This window comes from Thunnus maccoyii, chromosome 15 (assembly GCF_910596095.1).
Source record: "Thunnus maccoyii chromosome 15, fThuMac1.1, whole genome shotgun sequence".
NCBI lineage: Eukaryota > Metazoa > Chordata > Actinopteri > Scombriformes > Scombridae > Thunnus > Thunnus maccoyii.
Genome location: NC_056547.1, coordinates 30,946,648 through 30,971,357, shown reverse-complemented (window position 1 = coordinate 30,971,357; position 24,710 = coordinate 30,946,648). Strand labels below are relative to the sequence as shown.

The window sequence follows — 24,710 nt, the reverse complement described above, 5'->3', positions numbered from 1 at the left end:
TTAATGGCAAGATATGGTTGTCTCTGGTAACAGTGTTAAAGATGTCTTGATGGTCCGTACATGAAGTATAATTAATTTGCAGTTGTTCACACTGTATACTGAAAACCCCCATTTTTCAGGGTATTTCCAGATTTCATTGTCTTAGTTATCAGTTATCAGGAGCACACATAACTTTAGGAGCACACTGAAAAATGTTCAAGTAACAGTTTATTAAAGAAAACAATTAATTACATACATACTTACAATTTATCACATACATATTTAAACTTTTTGTGTGTGTGTATGTAAATCAAAATTTATTTTGTTTTTAGGGGTGCTCGATTATGGCAAAAATCATAATCCCGATTATTTTTGTTCAATAGTGATATCACGATTATTTAACACGATTACCTTTTGACTGTCATTTTTGCCAATTACCAATGTTGATATATGCACATATTTTTTCCCACTTGGCTGAGGAGACTATTACACATGCAATCATATATTGTACTAATGATCAAGAAAGACTATAGCCTATATGAGGGAAGAACTCAGGAAGACTGGAGTTCCCGAGCTCAACATTAAAACTTTAATGGACCTGCCAAGAGGGTGGAGCAGCAGGTTTTTTTTTAGTTAATTAGACAGACAGGATTAATGTGTAGGATTTAATCATTGGTCCACAGGTGTGAGCAACTCAGCCTTATATGACAAACATCATCTGATACACATGAAATTTTCAAGGTGTGCTCTACAGTTGATATACAGCGACATGATGTTCACTTAATGGGTGTTTTGTGTGCTCTACAGTTGATATACAGCGACATGATGTTCACTTAATGGGTGTTTTCTAGCACCATATAGTGGACTCAGGAAATGGTATTTAACTCCTTCATGCAATGTTAAATAACAGTGAAAAACTAAAGTTACACGTCTTTGTCCAGCAAGTACTCGTAACAATGTACATTTAAACGTACACCACATAGAAGTGCAATCAAACTGACTGAATAGCGCCCCCTATGAAATTGCAGCAAAGCAGCCCCAGCAGCAGGCAAGATAGTGGACAAAGGAAGTAATGTTTATCTCCTTCTTGCACTGTCTGAAAACAGCCCGGGTCTGAAGACATCTACATGCCCGTGACAGAAGCCCTTCGACTGCGCCGCAGCCCGTATTTCATGTGTTTGTTTCTTTCTTTATTAATCCGCCACTTCAACTCTAAATTTGACCCCCTAAACATGCTCAAAAACTCACCAAATTTGGCAGGCACATCAGATTTGGTGAAAAATTTGATAAAATGTAAAAGTTATCCCCCAAAGTGACAAAATGTGCTCTATAGCGCCACCTATGCACCTAATATGGCCGCCATGACCCGTAGGAATGTCGTAGAGAGATCGAACCAAAACTCAATTATTCGTCTCATCAAGACCTACAAATCATATGCTGCCATCCCTGACCTAAATCCAACAGGAAGTCCGCGATATGCCCATCAAAGTATGACTTTGCGCCAATTTTGGACCCCCAAGAAACACTATCTCCTCCTAGGGCGTTAATGGTATCGGCTTCAAACTTGAATACATGACTTATGACACTGTGCTGAACAAAAGTTGTTAAAAACTTTGTAATAACTCGAATGGTTTAGATATTGTAAGCCCTGAAAGTTGGAGTGCCACATCACACCTTACAATGTAAACCAATGGGGAGGCAATCTCCAGGCAAGGACTTTGTGTCAAACAAATGGTTCTGATGTCTAAACTATAAGTCTGACCACTTTGAAACCTGTATCAATGGATTCCTGACGAAATTTCCTACAAAAAAATGTGATTTTGGGGGGGCCATGGGTGTGGGGGTTGAATGGAGCTCATTGAGTGAGAGTGACAGTTTAGTGATAAAGTGCTGCAGAAAAATAAAATCAAAACTAAAATTTGTGGCTCTGTACTTAGGGCCCAAGCACCTAGCGGTTCACTCACACTCTCCATTCAAATATATGAGTATTTTTCTGTGTCCAGCTGCAGTTACTTATTGTCTCCACACACCTGACAGTACCCATGTCGATCAAACTTTGACCAGGTCATGTGGGTTGAAAGTCTTTACTTTTCTAAAAATAAACTTGATGAAAATTAGGACATTAATTTCTTTCACACAAACTCATTAAAAGTTTTCAAATTATTAATTGAAATTACAGTGAAAGGGCCCAAAACTTGCATAATTTTGATGACACAGGTGTGAGCAAGGCAGACATGTCTCACCCTGCAGAAAATTCTCATCCTCACACCATTGAGATTTGATGTTTCGCCATGATGGAGGAAGTTGCTATAACTTTATTGTACATGCTCCAGTCTGCACCAAACTTTACATGTTTGATAAGAGTCCCGGCCTGAACACGTCTACATGACAATATTCCATCAGTGATGCAAACTGGCTGAATAGCGCCCCCTACGAAATTGCAGTGAAGCAGCCCCAGCAGCGGGCATAACAGTGGACACAGGAAGTTCAGCACAGTGTCATAAGTCATGTAACCAAGTTTGAAGCCGATACCATTAATGCCCTAGGAGGAGATAGCATTTAATTGGGGTCCAAAATTGGGGAAAAGTCATACTTTGATGGGTGTATTGCGGACTTCCTGTTGGATTTAGGTCAGGGGTGTCAGTGTATGATTTGTAGGTCTTGATGAGACGAATAATTGAGTTTTAGTTCGATCTCTCTACGACATTCCATGGCGGCCATATTAGATACATAGATGGCACTATAGAGCACATTTTGGCACTTTGGGGGATAATTTTTTACATTTTATCCAATTTTTCACCAGACCTGATTTGCGTGCCAAATTTGGTGAGTTTTTGAACATGTTTAGGGGGTCAAATCTGAAGTGGCAAGATAATAAAGAAAGAAACAGAACAGATACAATATGGTATTTGCCCCTTTGGGGCTCAGGCCCTAAAAACATGTAAATTCAAGATTTGTAGGTCAAAGTCTCGTGACTCATTTAAAGTTCAAATGTAGTCTATATCTAAAACTATGTGGAAGCAGTAAATGTTCAAAAAGGTGTGGGTTTGCTCACACTCTCTATTCAAATATATGAGTATTTTTCTGTGTCCAGCTGCAGTTACTTATTGTCTCTACACACCTGATAGTACACATGTCAATCAAACTTTCAAAATAAAAGCACTCCACACTTGTAAGAAATATCCCTCATTTTTAAAAAGCGAAATGATCTGATCCTGACGGGCCAGAGTGCGAGGTCCCGACCAATGCTGCTTACTGTTGTTGTACTGATGGAATAAATGCTGTGTAAAGGTACACTGAATTTACCATGTGAACCATTATAGTACAGGTGACTCCATCCCCCTCAATTTTTTTTACCCACTTTTTATTAGCATGCAGCCTTAATTTGTCCATGCCAACGATCTTTGACTTCACACTTGGCCATTATTTGAATACCGGCTTGAGAATTTATGGTAAACAAAAATAGAGCACATGAAGGTATAAAACATTAGCACCACCAATGTTTCCAATATTTTCCCATAAATGTGTTTCCATATGAACACATTATTTCTTAATAAATTACTAAAAGTGTAGAGGAAATAGAGGCCCATCTGACCAGAAAACTATATAGCTGGCAGGTAAAGGTGAAACATACAGGACTGTTCACTTATATACTTATATACTGTATTTTACTCAGTAAAATGCACTGATCTAATCACTTTGATATGTGCAGAATTGTGCAGAAGTAATAAGGCCAAGTGCAACTAGAGAAATATCTTCTCTCACATTCCTCATCTGACTTCCATCACTCACTATTTTTCTGTAACAAAATGAAATACATATGGTTGTTACGTGAAGAAGTAAAATAGTTGTTTGTTTTGGACATCATGATTTTTCAGGGATCGCTGCATCATTTGCTGTGAAGATGTTCAAGGCGTGGATCACAGAGAAAGATGCTAATTCAGTAACCTCATCTTTGAGGAAGGCAAACCTGGATAAAAGACTTCTGGTAAGAAAAAACCAAGGCTCAACAGGAAGTGTACCAAATGCTCCACATGACACACTTCCACTTTTCTCTAAAGTAACCATGGAGGGGGACAGTAAAGGGATGAATGGAGAGCATTAGTATCAAGAGATTTTCATGGTGACTATGTTCACCTGTCAACCCCTGTACTTGATGTTTCTAAATATGCACCAGGCTCCTCAACACGATGCAGTTAAGAATATGAGGGTGCCCCTCATACTTCTCCCTGTTAATCTCTGTAGTTTTGTTCCAATAAAGAACGAACGGCTGTAGCTCAGGAGGTAGGTGGTTCAATTCCCAGCTCCTCCAGTCTGCATGTCGAAGTGCCTTGGGCAAGATACTGAACCCCAAAGTGCTCCTGATGGCTGTGCCATCAGTGTATGAATGGTTGTGAATGGTTAGTTTCCTCTGATGGGCAGGTTCGGACCTCGCATGGTAGCCTCTGTACCCATCTAGCGTATGAATGTGCATGAATGGGTGAATGTGACACGTAGTGTAAAAGTGCTTCGAGTGGTTGAAAGACTAGAAAGGCGCTATACAAGTACAGTCCATTTACCATTAAAGCTCTGAATTCCTGTGAGCCTAAAAACCTGAGGACACAGGGGAGGTGATAGAACATGAATGGGTCAGCTCTACAATAGTTACATGTAGCTGTTGACCATGTTCCAAGCCTCTATTAAAATCTTTGAGAAAACCTGCTGCTCTTCATGTTTAACAAATCCAAACAGTCCTCCAACCATCTCTTTATTGAAAAACAATATAGTTTGTGTTTCTTCCAGTTCATCATAATTATTCTTTTTGCTGCGTGACAGCCCAGCATAAAAAGAAAGTATGCCAAACAAACATACAACAACTTTACTTTGACCTAAATTCTGTTGTCAGCTTGATAACATGCAGATGTTTAGCAGGTATAATGTTTATCATTTTCACCATTTTAGTTTAGTGTGTTAGCATTCTAACATTTGTTTATTAGCACAAAACACAAAGAACAGTGGAGGCTGATGGGAATGTCATTGTCAAATGTTGACCTGATGATGGTGCTAGATGAAAAGTCAGGAGATCACAAAAGTAATTTTAATTCATCCTGAGCAGAACAAGAATGTATTAACCAAAGAGTTGCCAAGACATTTCAGTTTGGACCAAAGTGACAGACAGACATTGCCATACATAGAAGCTCTGCACAAGGATTGGATGACTGACCTCCAAAAGATATACCCATCTGTACTGGTTTTCCGTTGCTGGGTGGAAGCTGGTGGTGAAGTCTAATCCACTAGATAAGGCTAGAGACTAATAACTATACTCTTGGAGGTGGATGTCTTTACAGTACATACAGTTTTCACACCCTATCAAGTATCCCATATTTTGATATTTCAGACTCATCTTAAAATTGATTCAATTTATCATTTTTTTCATCGATCTTCACACATTACTCCACAATGACAAAGCAAAAACAGGTTTTTGAATGTTTTGGAATAAAAAGCTTAAATATTCCATTTACATATATATTCAGACCCTTTGTTATGACACATGCAAATGTGCTCTGATTCTCTATCAGTGGTCCTTGAGATGCTTCTACAACTTGATTAGAGTCAACTGCTGCCTTGGACATTATAAAGAAAGGCACACACCTGTCTAAATAAGGTGTCACAGTTAATGGTGTATGTCAGAGTAAAAACCAAGACATGAGGTTGAGAGAATTATCCATAGACCTGGGAGACAGGATTGTGTCAAAGCACAGACCTGGGGAAGGAAAAAGAAAAATCCCACAGCATTGAAAGTGCCCAAGAGCATGGTAGCTTCCACCATTCTGAAATTGAAATGAGTCGGAACCATCAACACTCTTTGTAGATTTGGCTGCCCTGCCAAACTGAGTAATCGGGGATGAGGGGCCTTGGTCAGACAGGTAACCGAGAATCCAAAGGTCACTGTGAATTAGGGATGTGCAGAGAGCCCAGTATTTGTATTTGTATCTATATTTGTTGAGGCAGAAAAACGTCAATCAAAAACCACACCCATTGACTGACTGATCACGTTTTTGGCCCTCAACTTGCAGGCCTACCCTGCTGGTGGGCTTAGATATAAAAAACTAGGGGGGGAAGCTGAATCCGAATACGATCTTTGGAAAAGCACAAATAGTGGGTTTTAACAAATATTTCGTACAACTAATTTAAATTATTTGTTTTCTGGAAGAAAAAAAAACCTATCAATAACAGCACAGATAGAAGAAATCAGAAGTGTAATAAAAACAACAACAGGATTGTTATGCCTATTTCCACTTTTATTTGAATACAAATATAAAAAACAAATACTGAGCTCTCTGCACATCCCTAAAATAAACGTAGATACCATGTTTGCGATTTCATGTGTCTACGTGGTCGCCATATTGGAGCTATAGAGACAGGAGCTAAAATGGACTGTAAAGAGACAAAGGCTGAGGGGCTGCATAAAGGGCAAGTATAAGATAAATAAGGAGTTTTTTGAACTGTGAATCATGCAAAGCCAAAAAAATAAATAAATACAAATTTAGAGTTGGAAATGAACATATTAGATCCTCTTTAATGAATTGACTTAATTATTATCTCTTCTTCTTCTTAGGACTCAAACATTAGTTAACACAATTAAAGAACAAGCGGTTGTCCTACAAATCCTGCTAGGCTAAAAGGGGAATCATGCTAAATACCAAAAGTATTATACTACTGTATTATATAAGTAATCATACTAAACATGTATTCTATTACTGTATTATATAAGTAATCTTGTTAGTGTATATTAGTAACGTACTGTAGGAGCAGTGGGTGCTGCATGGTGAGGAGCAGTGATGCCGTAGGACTGCTGTATGATGGAGCATCAGTGATGCTGCAGGTCAGGAGTGCTGAGTGGACCATGGTGAAATTGAAAATAAACAAGTTATGTTTCAAATAAGCCAGCAATCATACTACATGTGTATTATACTGACATATTATACAAGGAATCATACTAAACATTTTATATTAATTATATAAATGATCATACTGAATATGTGATATGCAATCAAAAGGAGAAGATGGCCGACCTCAGCCATGAATACCTGGTCTTCTCAAGGAATCATACTGCAGTGATGCTGCATGCTGCATGACAGGAGTGCTGTAGGATGAGGACCAGGAGTGCTGCTCAGGGCATGATGGTGACCGATGATGTTACAGGTCAGGAGTGGTGAGGACAGGTGGAGAAGCAGTGATGTTGGCTGTGTGCTGGATGTTGGCTGGGTGCTGTTAGGTGGAGAAGCAGTGATGTTGGCTGGGTGCTGGCAGATGGAGGAGCAGTGGTGTTGGCTGGATGTTTGCTGGGTGTCCTGATAGGTGGAGGAGCAGTGATGTTAGCTGGGTGCTGTTAGGTTGAGGAGCAATGATGGCTGGGTGCTGGTAGATCGAGGAGCTGTGATGTTGGCTGGATGTTAGCTGGGTGCTGGTAGGTGGAGGAGCAGTGATGTTGGCTGGGTGCAGGAGCACTTGCACTAGGAGCATTGCTTAGTCCAAATATTTCCATTGCAGTGACTAATGGCACCTTTGAAGCTATTTGGGGGTTGCTTGGCCACTGTTGTTCCTTTTCACCTTTTTGGATTGGCTCTTTCTTCCAAGTGTTGTTTTTTTCTGTCATTTCGTAATTTTTTGCTTCAATTCTCAACCTCTGCCAAATGAATCTTTGTTTTTTTCTTGTTCTCCATAAATAGTTCCTCAATCAGGTGAATCAATCATAGGTTTCTAGGGAGGGCCGACAAAGAGTACCTGCCTTGAACTCTTTCAATGGCAATGTTCAAAGATGGTGCATCTGCTCTCAGCCTAGTCTTGCCCATTTTAGTCTTGACAAACTGGTCTGCCTCAAAATGTGCCTGCAGAGTGATGTGAGTTTACTTCCCACACACAACTCAGTTTTTTCAACCAACCCACATTCACATCCCATAGTGGTTAAATGCACAGTGTTAGGAAACACTTTATACTTAGTTGATATGTATGCACTGATTACATATCTGAATGGCAGCCAAGAGCATGAGACAACTTTATATGAATTCATATCACATCAGTAACTGATGCCACTTGTCCTACTGTACTTCAGCGGCACAAGCTGTTGATAATCACAACTAATGAAGTTCCATAACTTAAGTCAGGGAACAAACACCACATCTGATCCCCTAAGACAATTTCCCGCCCAAGCCTATATAGGTGTGTCTAACCCTTTCTCCTCTGTCTCTTTCACCATCTCCCACTCTCTTTCAGCACAAGAACTACTGGGGATTCAATGGAGTCTGAGGACTCCCTGCAATGAGACAGCACCCTCACTCTGCACTCTCAACTCCCTGGGTTTTGCCAGATTGATTAAAACTAATGCACATTAATATTTGTAGGGATAGCATTGCAATAATCCAATAGGCTGGATTATTGCAATTCCTTATTATCAGGCTGCCCTAACAAGTCTCTAAAGACTCTCCAGCTGGTCCAGAATGCAGCTGCACGTGTTCTGACTAAAACTAGAAAAAGAGACCACATTTCTCCCATTTTAGCTTCACTACATTGGCTTCCTGTAAAATTTAGAATAGAATTTAAAATCCTTCTCCTAACTTACAAAGCCCTTAATGGTCAGGCACCATCATATCTTGAAGAGCTCATAATACCGTATTATCCCACTAGAACACTGCGCTCCCAGTATGCAGGCTTACTGGTGGTCCCTACAGTCTCTAAAAGTAGAATGGGAGGCAGAGCCTTCAGCTATCAGGCTCCTCTTCTATGGAACCATCTACCGGATTCAGTCCGGGGTGCAGACACCCTCTCTATGTTTAAGAGTAGGCTTAAAACTTTCCTTTTTGATAAAGCTTATAGTTAGGGCCGACCAGGCTCGCCTTGGATCAGCCCTTAGTTATGCTGCTATAACCCTAGACTGCTGGGGGACTTCCCATGATGCACTGAGCTCCTCTCTCCTCCTCCTCCTCTCCATCTGTATGCATTCATGTAACATCAATGCATGTCACTAACTTTGCTTCTTCCCCGGAGTTTTTTGTGCTTTCTCATCTCACAGGAAAACCTGAGTCCCGGGCCGAACCTTCGCGGTCCTTCACAGTCCTGATGGCATCCTTCCCTGGCTGTTGCTGCTTGTGCTTGTTGTTGTTGTTGTTGTTGTTGTGATTTTTTTCTTCTGTCCCCCCTCCCCCTTTCCCTCTCTCTTTCTCTCTCTCAACCCAACCGGTCAAAGCAGATGGCCGCCCACCAAGAGCCGGGGTCTGCTTGAGGTTTCTACCCGTTAAAGGGGAGTTTTTCCTTACCGCTGTCGCCAAGTGCTTGCTCATGGGGGAATTGTTGGGTCTCTGTATATTAAAGAGTACGGTCTTGACCTGCTCTATGTGAAAAGTGCCTTGAGATGACTTCTGTTGTGATATGGCGCTATATAAATAAAAATTGATTGATTGATTGATTGATTGAGCATTCCACTGTTTTGCTGCTGCAATTGAAAAAGTGGTTCAAGCAAATTTTTCAAGCAATATCTTGTTTAACAGTCTCTTCTCGTTGCTTGTCTTGTTTGTCTTATTTCACCATGAGCTATTAAAATAAATTGTTTAAGGGGTGGGGGAGCTAAAACATGCAGTATCTTATAAAGTAAACAAACATTGGTCATAAACCGAGAATTTTCAAGGCTCAATAAGTTGGATTTTCCGATGATATTGCAATAGTGGTATGAGTTTGTTTTTTTGTCCAGTGGTTTAAGAGCTTGTTTACACAGTCTGCAAAGTGGTTGTGTTACTGTTGTACAAGCCTGTGACCAGGAGGTGGCACAATAAGACACATGATAATATCATAGATTGCATGAACATCATGGCTGCACCCATATTTAAGTAATTACGAATCAATTTTAATAAATTTGTTACCTCCAGCCAGCAAAGAACACTGTTATCTGTAAGAAGCAACTGCTTTGTGTTTTAACAGAGAGAGCTATCAAGGAAAATGCGGACACGGGGGAACCACCTAGGATAGCATCCACTCAACTAGCAGAGGAACCTGGCACAAGTGCTCAAACAGCAGAATTGTACTCTGCTACAGGATCCACACATCCAGAATCAGCAGAAAACTGTACTGTAGGTCAAAAGATCTGTAATATTATTAGGAAGTCCTATAAAAGAATCAATTTATGTTTCTATATAAAATAAAAGAAACAATATATGTTCCATGTGGATCTTGTATTTAAATACTTTTGTGATCTCATACAGAGGCATTGCAGATCAAAAGGAGGAGATGGCCGACCTCAGCCATGAATACCTGGTCTTCTCAGCATCAAGCATTCAGAGAAAGAATACAGCAGAACCAAAACCAATGGATGGAGGCCCAGCTGGCTCTGAGTATTGACAGAGAGCAGGGGATGATAAACGGCATCTTAGAAGTAATGGTTGTACTACTGAGTGTGTGGTGTTGGTTCTGATGCAGGGTCTCCAAGCTCTTCAGCCCCAGTTTCCCTGCCCCCTGCAACCCACACATTCCCACACTATCTAGCCCAGCAACAGGAACCATCTTGCACTTGAGGAGGAATACAGATACCAACAACTGTAGTGTGGATTATTTATGCACAGCTAATCGCATTTGTTAAATGAAGCACGCTTCAATGCAAAAAGTTCTGTTAAGTTTATTTTAAGTAAAACATCAGAATAAAGTTGCACATTACCAAACTGTGGTCATGATTAGTGGAAGTGGAAGTCACTCCTCTTCAAGAGGACCCTCCACCTTGATTTCAACCTTCCAAATGCCATTTCAATCAGGAGAGACAAGTGAATGCAGCAAAAAGAACTGTTTCTTATACAAATGATATTGAAAATTGAGTGTTAACAAAAGTCTTTGGCGCTTAGACTCTTCAGGGAGATTTTGAATCGAAGGACATCAGTCCTGAGCAGGCGCAAGATAGATCCCGCATGGAGTCCAGACACTCGTGGTGATGGCTGATGACTTCTGCTGAGGCTGATGAGGCTGATGAGGTTGATGAGGTGATGTACTGATGAATCGCGAAGGCTGGGCGGTGATTGGGAAGTGGTGGGGTGCGCAAAACGGCTATATGAAAGCACTAAGGCAGGGAAGGAGAAAACATATTTAAAAAGACAGCCACATTATGATAGGCTGACAAATGAAGGTGTGTCACTGTGCTATTGGTTAGATATGATCAGCTGATGTGAACAGCTGATGTCTTAATTGACACCCAGTGGAATGTCAGCAAAGAAATTATAAGTGAGCATGTGTTAGGGATGGGAAATGACAGATGGTTTGAGAAATAATACTAATGACCTGAGCATGCAAAAGATAGTCTTCCTGACTGAACTTTCGCTAAGCTTCATATCCACCACTGTCCGTGCTACACTCAAGTATATTAAATATTAAAGGACCCTTGTTCTGGGGTTAATGCGGGAGACTGCGTGTGGCCCTTCAGTAGCCAGTCAAGAAGGGGATATGCCGGATCTCCAAGCAGGAAAAGTCAACTGCTGTCCCTACACTCACACTCTGAAAATTAAATGACAAACGTTCAGTTTACAAATACAATACATAATGGGGACAGTGGCACCAATTGAGCTCATGCTTGGAGCCCACAGGCAACTGATGGCTTATATATAGCTTAGAAAGTTACAATGAACTGGCCCTCTTGTTTGGATGTGGATTAAAACTAGTCCTACCCATTTGTTTTTCAATTTTCCCCCAATGGAATTCTTAATTGAATAGAAAATCTTAGGGCCCTATTTTAATGATGTGCAAGTGCATTTAAGGTGTGTCCAAATCCGCTTTTGCTATTTTAATGGCGGAAAAAATTGTCGATGTGCCAGGCGCATGGTTAAAAGAGGTTGTCCTTAGTCTCTTAATTAATCATGGGTGTGTTTTTGGCATATGCAATAAACCAATCAGAGTGTCATCTCCCATTCCCTTTAAAAGCCAGGTGCGCTTGCACCTTGGCGGATTGCTATTATGATGGCGCATTTGCCAAGTAGTAAGAAGGGACACTGAGGAGGAGTAGGCTTCCGTGTGGATGTGGTGAAGGAGTTATCTCGTTGGTACAGCTGGATCAAGTCATGGACGGTATGTTGCCAAGGAACGTGGATCACGGGGTGCATCCCAAGTCTCTTAAATTGCATCCACGTTGTGGTGATCACCCAAATTATACCTATTGATGGTTATATTAATTAACATATTACGTAAAACATGGTATTTGTAAACAATGGTTGAATGATGATTTGAAAGTTTTGTATTTCTTTGTCATTTGTGTTATTTACATGACTATATGATTGGTTTTATGTATCCTCTCAAAATCAGACATTCATATTCTGGATTACGGTATGTTATGTAATGTGATCGCCCATATTATGTTTTTTTACTCACCTCCACACCCCGCCGGCCCAGTCAGCCAGTGATATGCATGGATGTATAAGGAGAACTGGATACAGCGTCGGAGGCAGGGCCCTATTCATTCCTATGAAAGTTGCTCAATGGCGCATGAAGCCAAAAAAGTTCCACTTCCGCATATAAAATTACCCGGATCTTCCAGGATCACTGGGCCCATAGAGTGAGCACACTAGTGGCTTTCGCCAGCCGAGCCGGCTACTTACAGTTTAGCCCTCCGGCTAACTTGAATGCTGGATCACATATCCAGCATATGCAGCGCTATGCTCAACTCTACAACTGCAGCTTTTCAGCTTAGCATCCTTATTACATTTGCCATAATCATGCCACCTCCACATTTTGTACACCTTTGCCTCCATTTACATTGTTGTGCTGTGTGTCCCATTCTTTGACATTTAAAGCACCTTAAAGCTTGCGGAATGTACTCTCTCACCTTATAATCGTATAGGTGTAATCCAGCCCATTTTTACCTCAGGCATTATCTTCTCAAACACAAGCAATACTGACAAGCGATCAGATTTGACACTACTTTTATTAGTTTGGAGTCTTTTGGCCTCTATCACCTTTCCATCCTGTGTCTCTTTCTTCACCTCTTCCACGGACATATCCAGTGGTACATTTGAAATCACTCCTCTCAACTTTGCTGCCATTCCTGGTATGTGCACTGTAATCTTTCTGTCATCAAGGCTACCCAGTTTCAGTATCCTTTCCCACTGCTTCTTATTACTCAGCAGTTTAGCATACTTTAGTTTTCCAGTTTCTCTCTCTATTGCTTTAGTCCCCTGAACTGGATGAGTGGCCTCTATCATTATTGAGCATAATAATAACTTTCCATTCTGTGGTAGGTCTTGGATTATGCTCTCCTCCAGTACTTGCTTCAGACCATGACTGTTTCCTTGCAAATTTTTTTTGGCTAAACTCCATCCCTGGAGGCCACCCCTCACCATCTGAACTATCACCCATTACTACACTCACAATACTGTTTGGTTGCAACCAACTGTCTCTCCGACCAAACAGTTCTTGTCTCCGTTCAAACCCTTCCTCCCAGCCACTAGTCGGGGCTCCTTCTTCCAACTGGATGATCTGGAAGTGTGAGTCAATTTAACACAAAGCAATAGGTGATTGACTACCACTGATATTGATAAAGCAACTTAGTTTTAAAAAGAAAAATAAATAATTCCAATGGCACTTTTAACCTCTGTCCTAACGATGTGAGAAGGCCTCCCCTTTGTATTAACAAAGGCAGTAGTACAGGGAATTCTATGATTTGAGGGATGTGATGCGCATTGTCGAATCACTGTGCAATGGCACGTGCCTCATCCAATGCAGGTGCCTGTATTAAATCATGTGCTACAAGAACCATGTTCTTGCAGAACAGATACACAAACTTCTTCATGGTACTTTTGTGCACTCCAAACTGATTTGCAATCACCCAGTACTCCACACAGCTTCCAAGTTTGTATGGTGCTATTGCCACTCTCATGTGCAGGGGCACAGGAGCGCGAACAGTGATATCCTGGGGACACATTTTCACACACCAGTTCACACAGCTCCATGAATGATCTTCTGGACATTCTGAAGTTTTCTCTTCACTCTAGGTCACTGAACTTCTTCAGGACTACCTGTTCCCACCAAACCTTGCTGCAAATCCTCACCCAAAAAGGCTGAGTAGCAGGGGGTGGTAGAATTGGTAAGCCTACCTCCATAGGGAGTGCCAAGGTCACAATCAGTTGGATACCTTTCTGCTCTCAACCAGGTTTCCCAAAAGTAGCATCTGAAGTAATCGTAATTGCAATAGGATTAGGCCCATGGCAGCGATGAAGATCATTATCTGATAGAACAGCATAGTTGTTTTGGTCTAATGATGTTGTGTGATATATTTATAGTGCTGACCTGTATGGCATGCATGGACAAATAAGCCAGTCGGGTTAACTAGAGCTCTTGTGTACTCGTTATTGACTTAGAAGTAATAGAACATAATAACAGGAAGTAAACAAAGCTACTCAACATCACAACTCTCTCTAGATAATCAAACTAACTATATAACACATGTCAACAGGATTATTATAGGAAGTTGTCACATTTGCAATCATGTAAACAGTAATTGCACTAATGTCTTAATCGCAGTATTGGGCATAATCGTAATACTGTGCACATGGAAACATAGCAAATGTTTGAATATGATTACATCACATATCTGTAGTGATAGTAAGATTGCTCTTGCTGACTTAAGCCAGCCATTTTTTCTCCTCTCCATGAGGAGTGATTGGAGCATCCCCATGCAGCACAGCAAACCATGGTGGAGACTATGTGCAAGGACAACATGGAGGAAAGGGCACAGACAAACTGTTTGACATGCTATTCATGTTTCTGAGTTTATAAGAGATTTATTTAATGAATTCATTGCAGTAAATAAGTGCATAGCAAAAAGACAATTTTTTTTCAATCAGTTTTTATTTACAAGCGCCAAATCACAACAAAAGTCATCTCAGGGCACTTTTCACATAGAGCAGGTCTAGACCGTACTCTTTAATTTACAGAGACCCAATAATTCCCCCATGAGCAAGCACTTGGCGACAGCGGTAAGGAAAAACTTCCCTTTAACGGGTAGAAACCTAAAGCGGAACCCGGCTCTTGGTGGGCGGCCATCTGCTTTGACCGGTTGGGTTGAGAGAGAGAAAGAAAGAGGGGGGAGGAGGAGGGGACAGAATAACAACAATATATAATACATAAAATATATATGTTTATATGTATATAAACACACACACAATGTGGTCTGTCTAGCAGATCTCTGCATATGCATGCCTGCCTTGCTGCCTTTTGCATGCAAAAAATGGATACTAAAGTTGTTTTGAATTTGAATACATTATTTGTCAATGTATATATTTATAAGTGCAGGGGTGAATTGTAAAAGGAAAGATTAGTTCCACTTATTTGCAGTGGATTACCTAAGACAACACACTAAACATCACCATGCTGCTGCTGCTAGTCCATTGACCCATTGTGCTGTCAGTTGACAATCGTTGATAAGTCACCTGTTGGTCTCCTTCTGTCCTATCTGAAAGTCATAAAGATTACATAAATCATTAGATTACTTAGGCCCTACGTTACCATGGGATTACTGAAACCACCATGAATTAAAGAGATGGTAGAAAATTAATCTAATCTGAATTTTGAAATATTCCTTCCCTTTCCCTTTTACATAATAACCAGTAGGATGTGATTGCTCTTGACTACCGTACAAGTTTAAGAACATAATAAAAAAAAATCAAAGTAATAATCAAGAACAACATGCTTAACCAAGGTAACATTAGCCTAAAATATGTCAATAAAGCAGGTAACACTAGTTCACACTAGTCCTAAATTATTAGCACATTTTACTTTTTAAAAAAGCATACTGATACATACATGTTGAGACATACATGTCGGTGTGCTATATACATATATACATACATACATACATACACACACACACACACACACAGATATATATATATATACACACCAAAGATATACCAAAAATCGCAATTCTATCTCTCTGTATTTACGCATTCAAATTGCCCGCCAAGAACTTCCTGGAACTATCTTAAGTCTACGTGAATCACGTGACGATCAATCATTTTGAACTTCCATTGACGTGACTCTTTCTCTATATGACTCTACCATGAACTACTAGTTTCAGTATTGGTATGGGAATAAGCAGCTAGTAGTAGTAGTAGAACTTGATAGTAGTTTCAGTATTGGTATTAGCATGTTGCTATGACAAAAGGTATTAGTTAGTTTTAGTATTAGCACTGCTACCTTCAGTGTTGGGGAAGCTACTTTCACATTGTAGACAAGATGCTTTTCATTGCAAGTAGTGTAGCTACAGCAACACTACACACTTTTGTTGAAAGTAGAAAGCTACACTACATGCTACAGGGAAATGTAGTTAAACAAGTGGTCTTGTTACATTTTGATAGCAGTGTTGCTACTATTTGCTTCTATTTGCTGTATTTAGCGACACCACTTCCAACACTGGCTATTATTGGAAGTATTGATATTCAGCATTAAGTGTGTGTGTATGTGCGTGTGTGTGTGTGTGTGTGTGTGTGTGTGTGTATGTGTGTGTGTGTGTGTGTGTTTTCTCCCTCTCGCCCAGTACTATGCTCCTCTGCTGACAGTGTTCAGCACTCAGGGTCAGTCACAGCTGGTGCTGCTGCTGAAGATCCAAGAGTACTGCTACGACAACATCCACTTCATGAAGTCCTTCTCTAAGATAGTGATGCTCTTCTACAAAGGTCAGCATCTCACACATTCAGAGTCTGTCCAACCACTTAACACATTTTTACTGCACTGACTATATTATTACAAACATACAGCAGCTGTTGTCTCTGTTTATCTTCCAGGTGTTTGGTTCCAGATGTGTTGTCTTTGGTGTTCATGAATAGAAATGTAAGCTCCCATCACTGAATGTTTTTGTCTCTCAACCCAGCTGATGTCCTGAGTGAGGAGGCCATACTGAAGTGGTACAAAGATACCCATGCTGCCAAAGGGAAGAGTATCTTCTTGGAACAGATGAAGAAATTTGTAGAGTGGCTCCAGAATGCAGAAGAAGGCAATAACAATATTACTTCCTTTATTTCATACTTTCTAGATTCTGTTAGTATTAATTTCAAATAACAGTGCATGATCATGGAACATATTTAGAAATGGGATGTAATTTGCAGAGTTTTTTACAGTAAATTAGTAACAGCAAAAATATTTCTAAATTGGAGTAATGGGATTTGAAAAAGCTTATCCATGTGGATATTTTCTGCTGTGAAATTGTGTATCAAGTACTCACAGCAGCTGGCTGTGCTATCCTCATGTATGAATTTAAACAAATATGAATTGTTATAGGTATCTCATAACTTCCCTATGACTTAAAAGATATAATGAGATTGTATCTCATAAGAAACATCTAGTAAGTCAAAAGTATGACTTATCTCATGATTAAGACTTATTATCAAATATCTGTCTCGGTATCTCTAATTATTATCACAATTATGGTAACATCTTATAGTTATAATAACTTAAGCCCCAGACAGCATTAACAGCATTACAAGGGGAGGTGGGGAATGAAATATTCTCTGTGCTCTTCTGGAATTGAACTCATGGTTGTGGATGGCATTTTAATCATGGGGAAAAGACAGCATGTGGTCTGTTATAGCTATGGACATTCAGTAGGACAAAGCCTCTCCAGGGGGACGCTGGAGAGTTGAAGGTGAGGCAAAGACACTGTTTGATGTGAAGAAGAGTCAAAACTCATCCTCCTTTGACTGAGTCATAACTCAGTCAAATCTGAATACACAGACATGAAACACACATTGATATCATTCAGTTTACACTTCCATTATCTCCAATGTCCATCTCAAATAAATCTCCATAAATCCACTTAGAAATGAGAAAAAAATAGGCTGAAGAACTTGAGAATCATCACATTTCATTTCTTCATCATCAAGTTTTCCTCAGTATCAAAGTAATCCAGTGATAGTTGTCTGTACATCCATGGCTACACTGCAAATAGGAGCTGCTAATAGCTAATTCAGCAGACTATTTTCCAAAATGTAAACAAATATTGGCTAAAAAGAGAAAACCAGCACCTACTTGTAACTGACATTACAACAGCCCATTTGATGAGCTTTTATGGCATTTTGCTCTCCTGATTGTTTTTTTTCCCTGCTGTTATATCGGTTTCCAAAAAGGCAATATATATGTTGGTGTTAATATGTTTTCTCCTGTCAGATTAGCAAAAACATCTTCATTTTCACACAAAAGTCAGATTTCACACTGAGCTTGTTAAGAAAACAGTAGGACAAGCATGTATTTTCCTGGCAGGAATCGGTATCCATACATTTAGGAGTCATTGGGTACGTTTACATGCACACTAATATTCCTTTCCATTTTTGCGAATATGACAATGGGTCATGTAAATAGTATATTCTGTTTGGATATTGTGAATTAGGTCTTATTCCGAATGTAGCATTAAGACATGTGAGATATGTCGGTATTATTCGGGGTTTAGGAGCATTCTTTGGACATGCTATTCACTGCAGTTTGCGACACAGGAGCAGGAAGGTAGACAGTGGAGAGGAATGAAAGGAGAGTGGAGAGCTGTTCAGGGCGGGCTGTAAAAGTAGAGTGCGCCCTTTCCACAACGGGGACCAAGCAGTTTACATCATGGGACAACCTAGGTACTGCATGTGCCTGTAACTATTAATTTATAATATCATTCATATCAATATCACTCATAAATATCAGGCAGCAGCTCACTACTGTTTTCACCTTGCTGGTTTACTTCACTGTGTGCAGAGATCTTGTGATTCCCATCCCCACTGGAGCAGAGGGAAAACCTGACAACCCTCTGCATGTAAACAGGAATATTAATGGGATATTCCTTCTCATTAGCCATGTAAACAGCGAAGTAGGGATATTATAATTTTTGGAATAAGGGGAAAAAACTGAATATTTTGTGCATGTAAATGTAGTCAGTGATGTACCCAGTGAGCAGTAATTGTCAGTGTAACCAGCAGATGGAGCTACTTCTTCATGTCTTTTTTTTGTCTACAGAGTCAGAGTCAGAGGGGGAGGAGGGCTAGAGGAGGAGCAGCAGGAGTCGGTCTTCCTGTATTCAACAGCCTGAGAGTCAGCACAGCAGCTAGTTTCCATGTTGTGTAGTGTCCAAACCACAGCATTACAGACCCCTCCCTTCCTGAGGCAGCCAGTCTCTGAGACACGAGAGTCACAGGATTCAGTTCCACACATGTAGACAACCCTACTGACATCCAACCACCTCAGCACTGCCTGCAGAGATCAGCACAGACTCCATCTATGACACTGTCCATGAATGACCTCTGCAGTAGATTTACATGTTTTAGCACACAAGTGAGTTTTACAAAGTATGCTTATATGTGTAAATTGGCAATGCTTTCATCCTTTTATGAATAAAGTGGTTTTATATGTATGTGTGTACACTGCTTTTTTTCTTCAGCACAATCAATAAAAATCCATTGTGTAACCATTGTGTTTACAACAGTAACATATTGCATACAGTAACTCCTAAGTGGTGATTTTCACATTTTACTTCAGAGCTCTGCTATGGGTTGAGAAATGCTACAAATTCTGGGGTTATCAAAACCCTTTGGATTTTGTTAAAAATACATGTCGATCATGTGGTAAACAAGTTATTTTGGGGGGAGGGGATCTGTTTTGTCTTCACTGATATGTAGAAGCAGGCTAAATCTCAGGCACTGTTGAGCCCTATTTCTAATGTTTTCCAGTCTGTACACTGTGGAGCCAATTTCTGCCCATGAGAATAAATTCAATTTTCACAGTTTCCAAAATGAAGTGATACAACATCATATGAATCATGTGTAGAAGGTGAAATTCAGTGATGTTCCTACAAGGGGTGTTCCCAAATACAAATATGTTATTCTGCAAATCACAAATAGTGGGGGTTTAATATTTGTGTCATACAAATATTTTAAAAATTATTTGTTTTCGGGAAGAAGAAAAAACCCATGTCAAATACCAGCATGCAGGTCGGTTACATCGCTATCTCAGTCTCTCTTCTCTGCTCCACTGCTACGTCTATCAGCAGGTCTCAACGAGGGGAGTCACATCCACCTGCTTCATGATGCACCTTTCCTAATTTGGATATCACTCCCAGAGTTGAGGGTGTTCCCCAGAGGTAAAGCTGAGCTACTGACACAAGCAAAGTGCTCTCAAGGAACTCTCCATAACCTGTCGTTCCCCTTCTCCTTTCCACAAAGTTAGGTTGTAAAAATTAGGCAATAAATGAAAAGTGCAAAGTAAGAACCTTTGAAGTTCCTCCATACACATTACATGGTGTTCTGTCTCTGTGTTGTGGGTGTATAAATAGGTAGAGGTCTGTCTGCAATGAGCCGATGAGTAAAGTTTTAGCTCAGTAGTCAGCGCAGTTGTCTATGATCTGGGAGACTCCAGTTTAAGACCTGCTGTGGGGACCTCCTGCGTAAGGTAGTTTATTCATGAACATTTATTGTAACACTTCAATTTTCTAAAATTAAAAGCGTAATAAAAACAAAAAGTTTTTGATTTAGCATAATCACCATGTTAAAATCTTTAAAATGGCATCTACTCCTGACTTGTCTTCTGTTTTTCATCTATTTATGAAAAAATGACAATTTTGCTTCAATAAAAACATCTTTAAACATCTGTCTCTAAACTATTTGTGATGTCACAAGTCCTGCTCGTAGGCCCATCAACAACCACTTAAAGTTGTATTTTAAATGATCATTCTGCACCGTGAAGCTCAAAGATTTAACTGAAGGAACAAGAATGAAAAAACATTTTTGAATGGAGGGGACTTTAAACAAAATATTTTTGAAACTCACTTGCGTTGTATAAACATCAACTCTGTGATACTTTTGTTCAAACATCAACCCTGCGATACTTTTGGTCAATGTTCCATTACTGTCTCTCGATAGTTCAGTTTAAGTGGAGACTGATTTGAAAAATCTGCACTGCACCGTTACACCAGTGTAAAGATAAAGGAACTTTGACGAAAATGAATGCAGACTTGATGGTCACTTGATTACACAACTCAAGCTTCAAGACAACCAAGCTATTTTCATTACAGAAATTAATGGAAACATATGACAGCTGGAATGGTACAAAAATACGCCAAATGTTTTAGAACACAACATCATATATGTCATTGCTGTGTGATGCTGTGTTGGTTGCTGCTTGATCTGCTTGGTCTAGGGAGTGGAGGCCCTTGACCAGCAGCTTCAGGTCCCCATGGACTGCACCAACGCTCTGCCTCTAGAGTGACCAGCTCCATATCCGCTCCATAACGCCCACATCAGGTCACAACACTGGTCATAGGTGATTCCATCATTAGGAATGTCAGAACAAACTCTGCCCCGGGTGCCACTGTCTGCAATATAGAGGATAAAGCCATTGACATCCTTACAAATGAACAGGATATTAACAAGGTCATTGTACACATAGGCATGAATAACATCTGTAAGGAGCAGTCTGAACTTCTGAAAAGTCACTTTGTGCACTTGTTCTGCTCTCTGAAGAGATCCACATTTACATGTCTGGCCCAATCCCCTCCTGTGGCCGTGGTGTTAGGCATTTCAGTAGGCTACTGTCTGTACACATCTGGCTCTCATCAGCCTGCGCTGCAGACAGTCTCCTATATCGACAACTTCAACCTCCTCTGGGAACATAGACATTCAGAGGCAATGGTATACATCCAAACTGGCTGGGGGAAAAACTTCTTTCAGCAAACATTTTGTTTTCTGTTACCCACCCCATGCTCCACTAACAGGTAGCCAAAATACTTCCACAACATCTGAGCAGTCACTCAATTATGTTTTTCATGAGGAGCCAGGAACCTCTAACAATGATGTAAATTCTCCCAGTACACCACATAGAAGTCGACCAAACGTGTCTGTTATTTTCCTGTGCCTATTGTGCCCTCTCGTCTGCCCATTGTTACATCTAAAGAGCATGTTACACTTGAATCATCTCAAGACTTTAAAATATGCCACAGGCTCAGACTGTTGCATTTAAACATCAGAAGCCTGCCCCCAAAAATTGACTATATCCACGTTTTGATAAATAAAACCTCCCTGGACATCCTTGTTGTGACTGAAACATGACTTTCCCCTAAGATCACAAATAACAACATTACTATAGATGGAACGTGATCTAAGAAGTAAGGGAGGCAGAGTTCTGATCTTTGTAAAATACTGCCTCATTTTCCATGAAATCACCTTGTGCTTAGAGCTCAAGAAATATGAATATATTATGTTGGACCTCTGTATTGGTAGGGACATGCACGTGACCATTGTTGGCAAATACTGTATATTTCCATATGCAGGCATATGCAACAAACAAAGAAACCCAAGAATGAGGTGGCAACCCTCTGCACCACCAAGATTCAGTCTGAAATGGTTGAAAATCTCACTGTGTCAATGCAAAACAACATTTTGTCTCTGTGTGGAAGTTAAGGCAGTCTGAAAAAACATAATTTAAACATAATTGACCTGGAAGAAGAGCTTCAGCTTCAGGTGTGGTTGTTGCTGCTGGTGGGTTCCACAGCATAAAATGAAGCACAGTAATGGTAGTAAGCCAGCATTGGTGTTGACAGGGAAATGCAGCTCAGAATATGAATAAATTTATAGTATGTACACACTAATGTCCAAGCATTTTACCCACATGTGAGGCTTATAATTGCTTTCTAGCTGTGGATGATTTTCAAACAAATATGTTGCTTTGTTACAGTATTGTGATGTACTGTAGATTTCATTTGATGGTGAATCAAAGATGATAACTTTAGAGCAGCTTCTGTCTCACAGCTAAATATGTTCTTGATGTTCAGTATTTCCTGATTATTGCCCTGCAGACTGCTTAGTTGTCGTTTATTATAAATAAACCAAGAGAGAAAAATGAGAGAGAAGGAAACAAAAGGATGAATCACCAAAAGAAACCTTAAAAATCTGAAGCTGCTCATCGACTGATTCTTTCTGGAAACGTTTCATGGATATTCAGAGGAAATAACAGGACTTCCCTACAGCCAATCAGCAGGCTGGATGCTTTGGTGCCCCTCCCTCACTTAGTCATATGCCCAGTGGGCATCAAGTTCAAATGTGTGACCACGCCTAGACCGGATATTATTTAATTTTTCTTCAAAATAAATGCATGGGTTTCACGTGACATTCATCATATGTGTTTGCAGTAAATAGTCAATGTCAATAAAATATTCAGTCCGACTAAAGTACAGTGGCCCCTGTTTTTTTTCTGACAATCACTATGAATGTTTCTGTCATTACAATTTTCCCCTTAACTGTCTCATTATATCAAGAACATTTTATTTTATGACCTTTATTTCATTTTTGTGTTGCAATGATATGTTTTCTCATTATTTTAGCATACTAACATTCATTATAATGATCTTTTCATTAAAACTATATTCAAACTTATTTCCTCACAAAAACAACAAAAACTTTCTTGTGACACCATGAGTTTGAGTGTCATTATAACAGCAATATTATATTTTCATGAGGAGAAAAAGAGTCTATTGAATCTGTGTGTGCGTGTGTGTGTGTGTGTGTGTGTCTGTGTGTTTGTGCGCACGCACCTTCTTGTATGTCTATTTCTGTGAGGAATTTTTATAGTTTTAAACTTTGAGATATTTGAAGTGATGACAGATTTGCTGGTTCTCACCTCTTCAAATGGCTGTTTAAGGATTCAGACTTGGTTTTAGGGTTGAGGTTAGAATGACATTCATATTATTTTTAGTGTAAGGCATTTACTTGTGACGGTTAAAGTAAGGGAAAGAGGCTAGGTGTGTGTGGGATGTGCTTTGCTACGGTGTATTGTTATTTTTTATAGGAGAGGCACATTACAATGCAATTTATGATGACTGCTCAGCATTTTGTCATATAATTATCTGAAAATAAACTAATGCACTTTTGCACAGTTGTTTCGTGAAATTAACTAACTAAAAATTTCTAAATAAAATTACTGTTCAGTTTGTTTCTTTGATGGCAGCCTATAGTCTAGGACACACACACTGACAGTCATTGAATCCATTGATTAAGACTTTTATCCCTTCGGCCTGTGTCCTTCCAGCTCATTAGTAAGAAATGACAATGATGGTAGCTTTCTAGCTAATGTATATATATATATATTTAAATAAGCTACAGTATCTTTACTGTAGGTGATGACTGCATCTTTTTGTTATTGTAACATCATATGAAAGTTTTTTGTTATAATGAACATTTTTGTTGTAATAAGACAAGCTGATAAGATATGTCATTCAAATGAGAAAAATATTGTTCTAACAAGTTTAATTGGTGTGTCATAATGACTATATTTCATATAATGATACGAGAGTACAGTAACTTTTTTCTGGATTTTGGGATATAAATAAATCATATTTCTTTTCTGCTAGTTAGAAGGCCATTTTACAATACACAGTTATGTCTGCACTTGATTAGAGTGACATTATATGATATGAAGCTTCTCCCTACACCTCGAAGCCTCTTGACTCACACTGAACTGCACTTCATCACAGGTGATAAATTCCCCACTCATCACTGCTTCTTAATAAAAAGGTTGGGTGGCCCTCATTAACAAACAGAAAGAGCAGCATTGTATGTTATTTATTTGTATTACAAGTATTTGCTAATTGCTTTTCTTAATGGGAAGATAATGTCAAACGTGTGTGTGTGTGTGTGTGCCCATACTTAAACTGTATATGTCTATTCTAGTACACAAGTCTCTCTTGAAAAAGATCCAAATCCCAATGAGACTAC

General features: G+C 39.7%; 1 protein-coding gene and 2 long non-coding RNA genes across 3 annotated transcripts; 2 read left to right on the top strand and 1 right to left on the bottom strand.

The window, feature by feature from the left end:
- Positions 1-1,340: 1,340 nt before the first annotated feature.
- Positions 1,341-18,995, top strand: LOC121912574 (basic leucine zipper and W2 domain-containing protein 2-like). The gene is made up of 7 exons (XM_042434785.1): positions 1,341-1,347; positions 3,858-3,967; positions 11,193-11,224; positions 12,767-12,785; positions 16,517-16,655; positions 16,850-16,972; positions 18,967-18,995. The coding sequence occupies exons 1-7, from the start codon at positions 1,341-1,343 to the stop codon at positions 18,993-18,995; spliced, it is 459 nt and encodes a 152-aa protein (XP_042290719.1).
- LOC121913570 lies at positions 6,954-10,634 on the top strand. Its single transcript, XR_006100326.1, has 3 exons — positions 6,954-7,164; positions 9,934-10,082; positions 10,215-10,634. It is a non-coding gene; the product is annotated as an uncharacterized LOC121913570 (long non-coding RNA).
- Positions 18,996-20,732: 1,737 nt separating the features above from the next.
- On the bottom strand, positions 20,733-22,899 carry LOC121913742. The gene is made up of 3 exons (XR_006100369.1): positions 22,609-22,899; positions 22,437-22,475; positions 20,733-21,316 (listed from the first exon to the last, which is right to left on the bottom strand). It is a non-coding gene; the product is annotated as an uncharacterized LOC121913742 (long non-coding RNA).
- Between the last annotated feature and the right edge of the window lie 1,811 nt (positions 22,900-24,710).

Excerpts from the sequence above, each read along its gene's own strand:
- LOC121912574 (XM_042434785.1), top strand. Across the intron at positions 3,968-11,192 it reads ACCTGGATAAAAGACTTCTG|TGGAATGTCAGCAAAGAAAT; the intron begins GTAAGAAAAAAC and ends ATTGACACCCAG. Across the intron at positions 16,656-16,849 it reads AGTGATGCTCTTCTACAAAG|CTGATGTCCTGAGTGAGGAG; the intron begins GTCAGCATCTCA and ends CTCTCAACCCAG.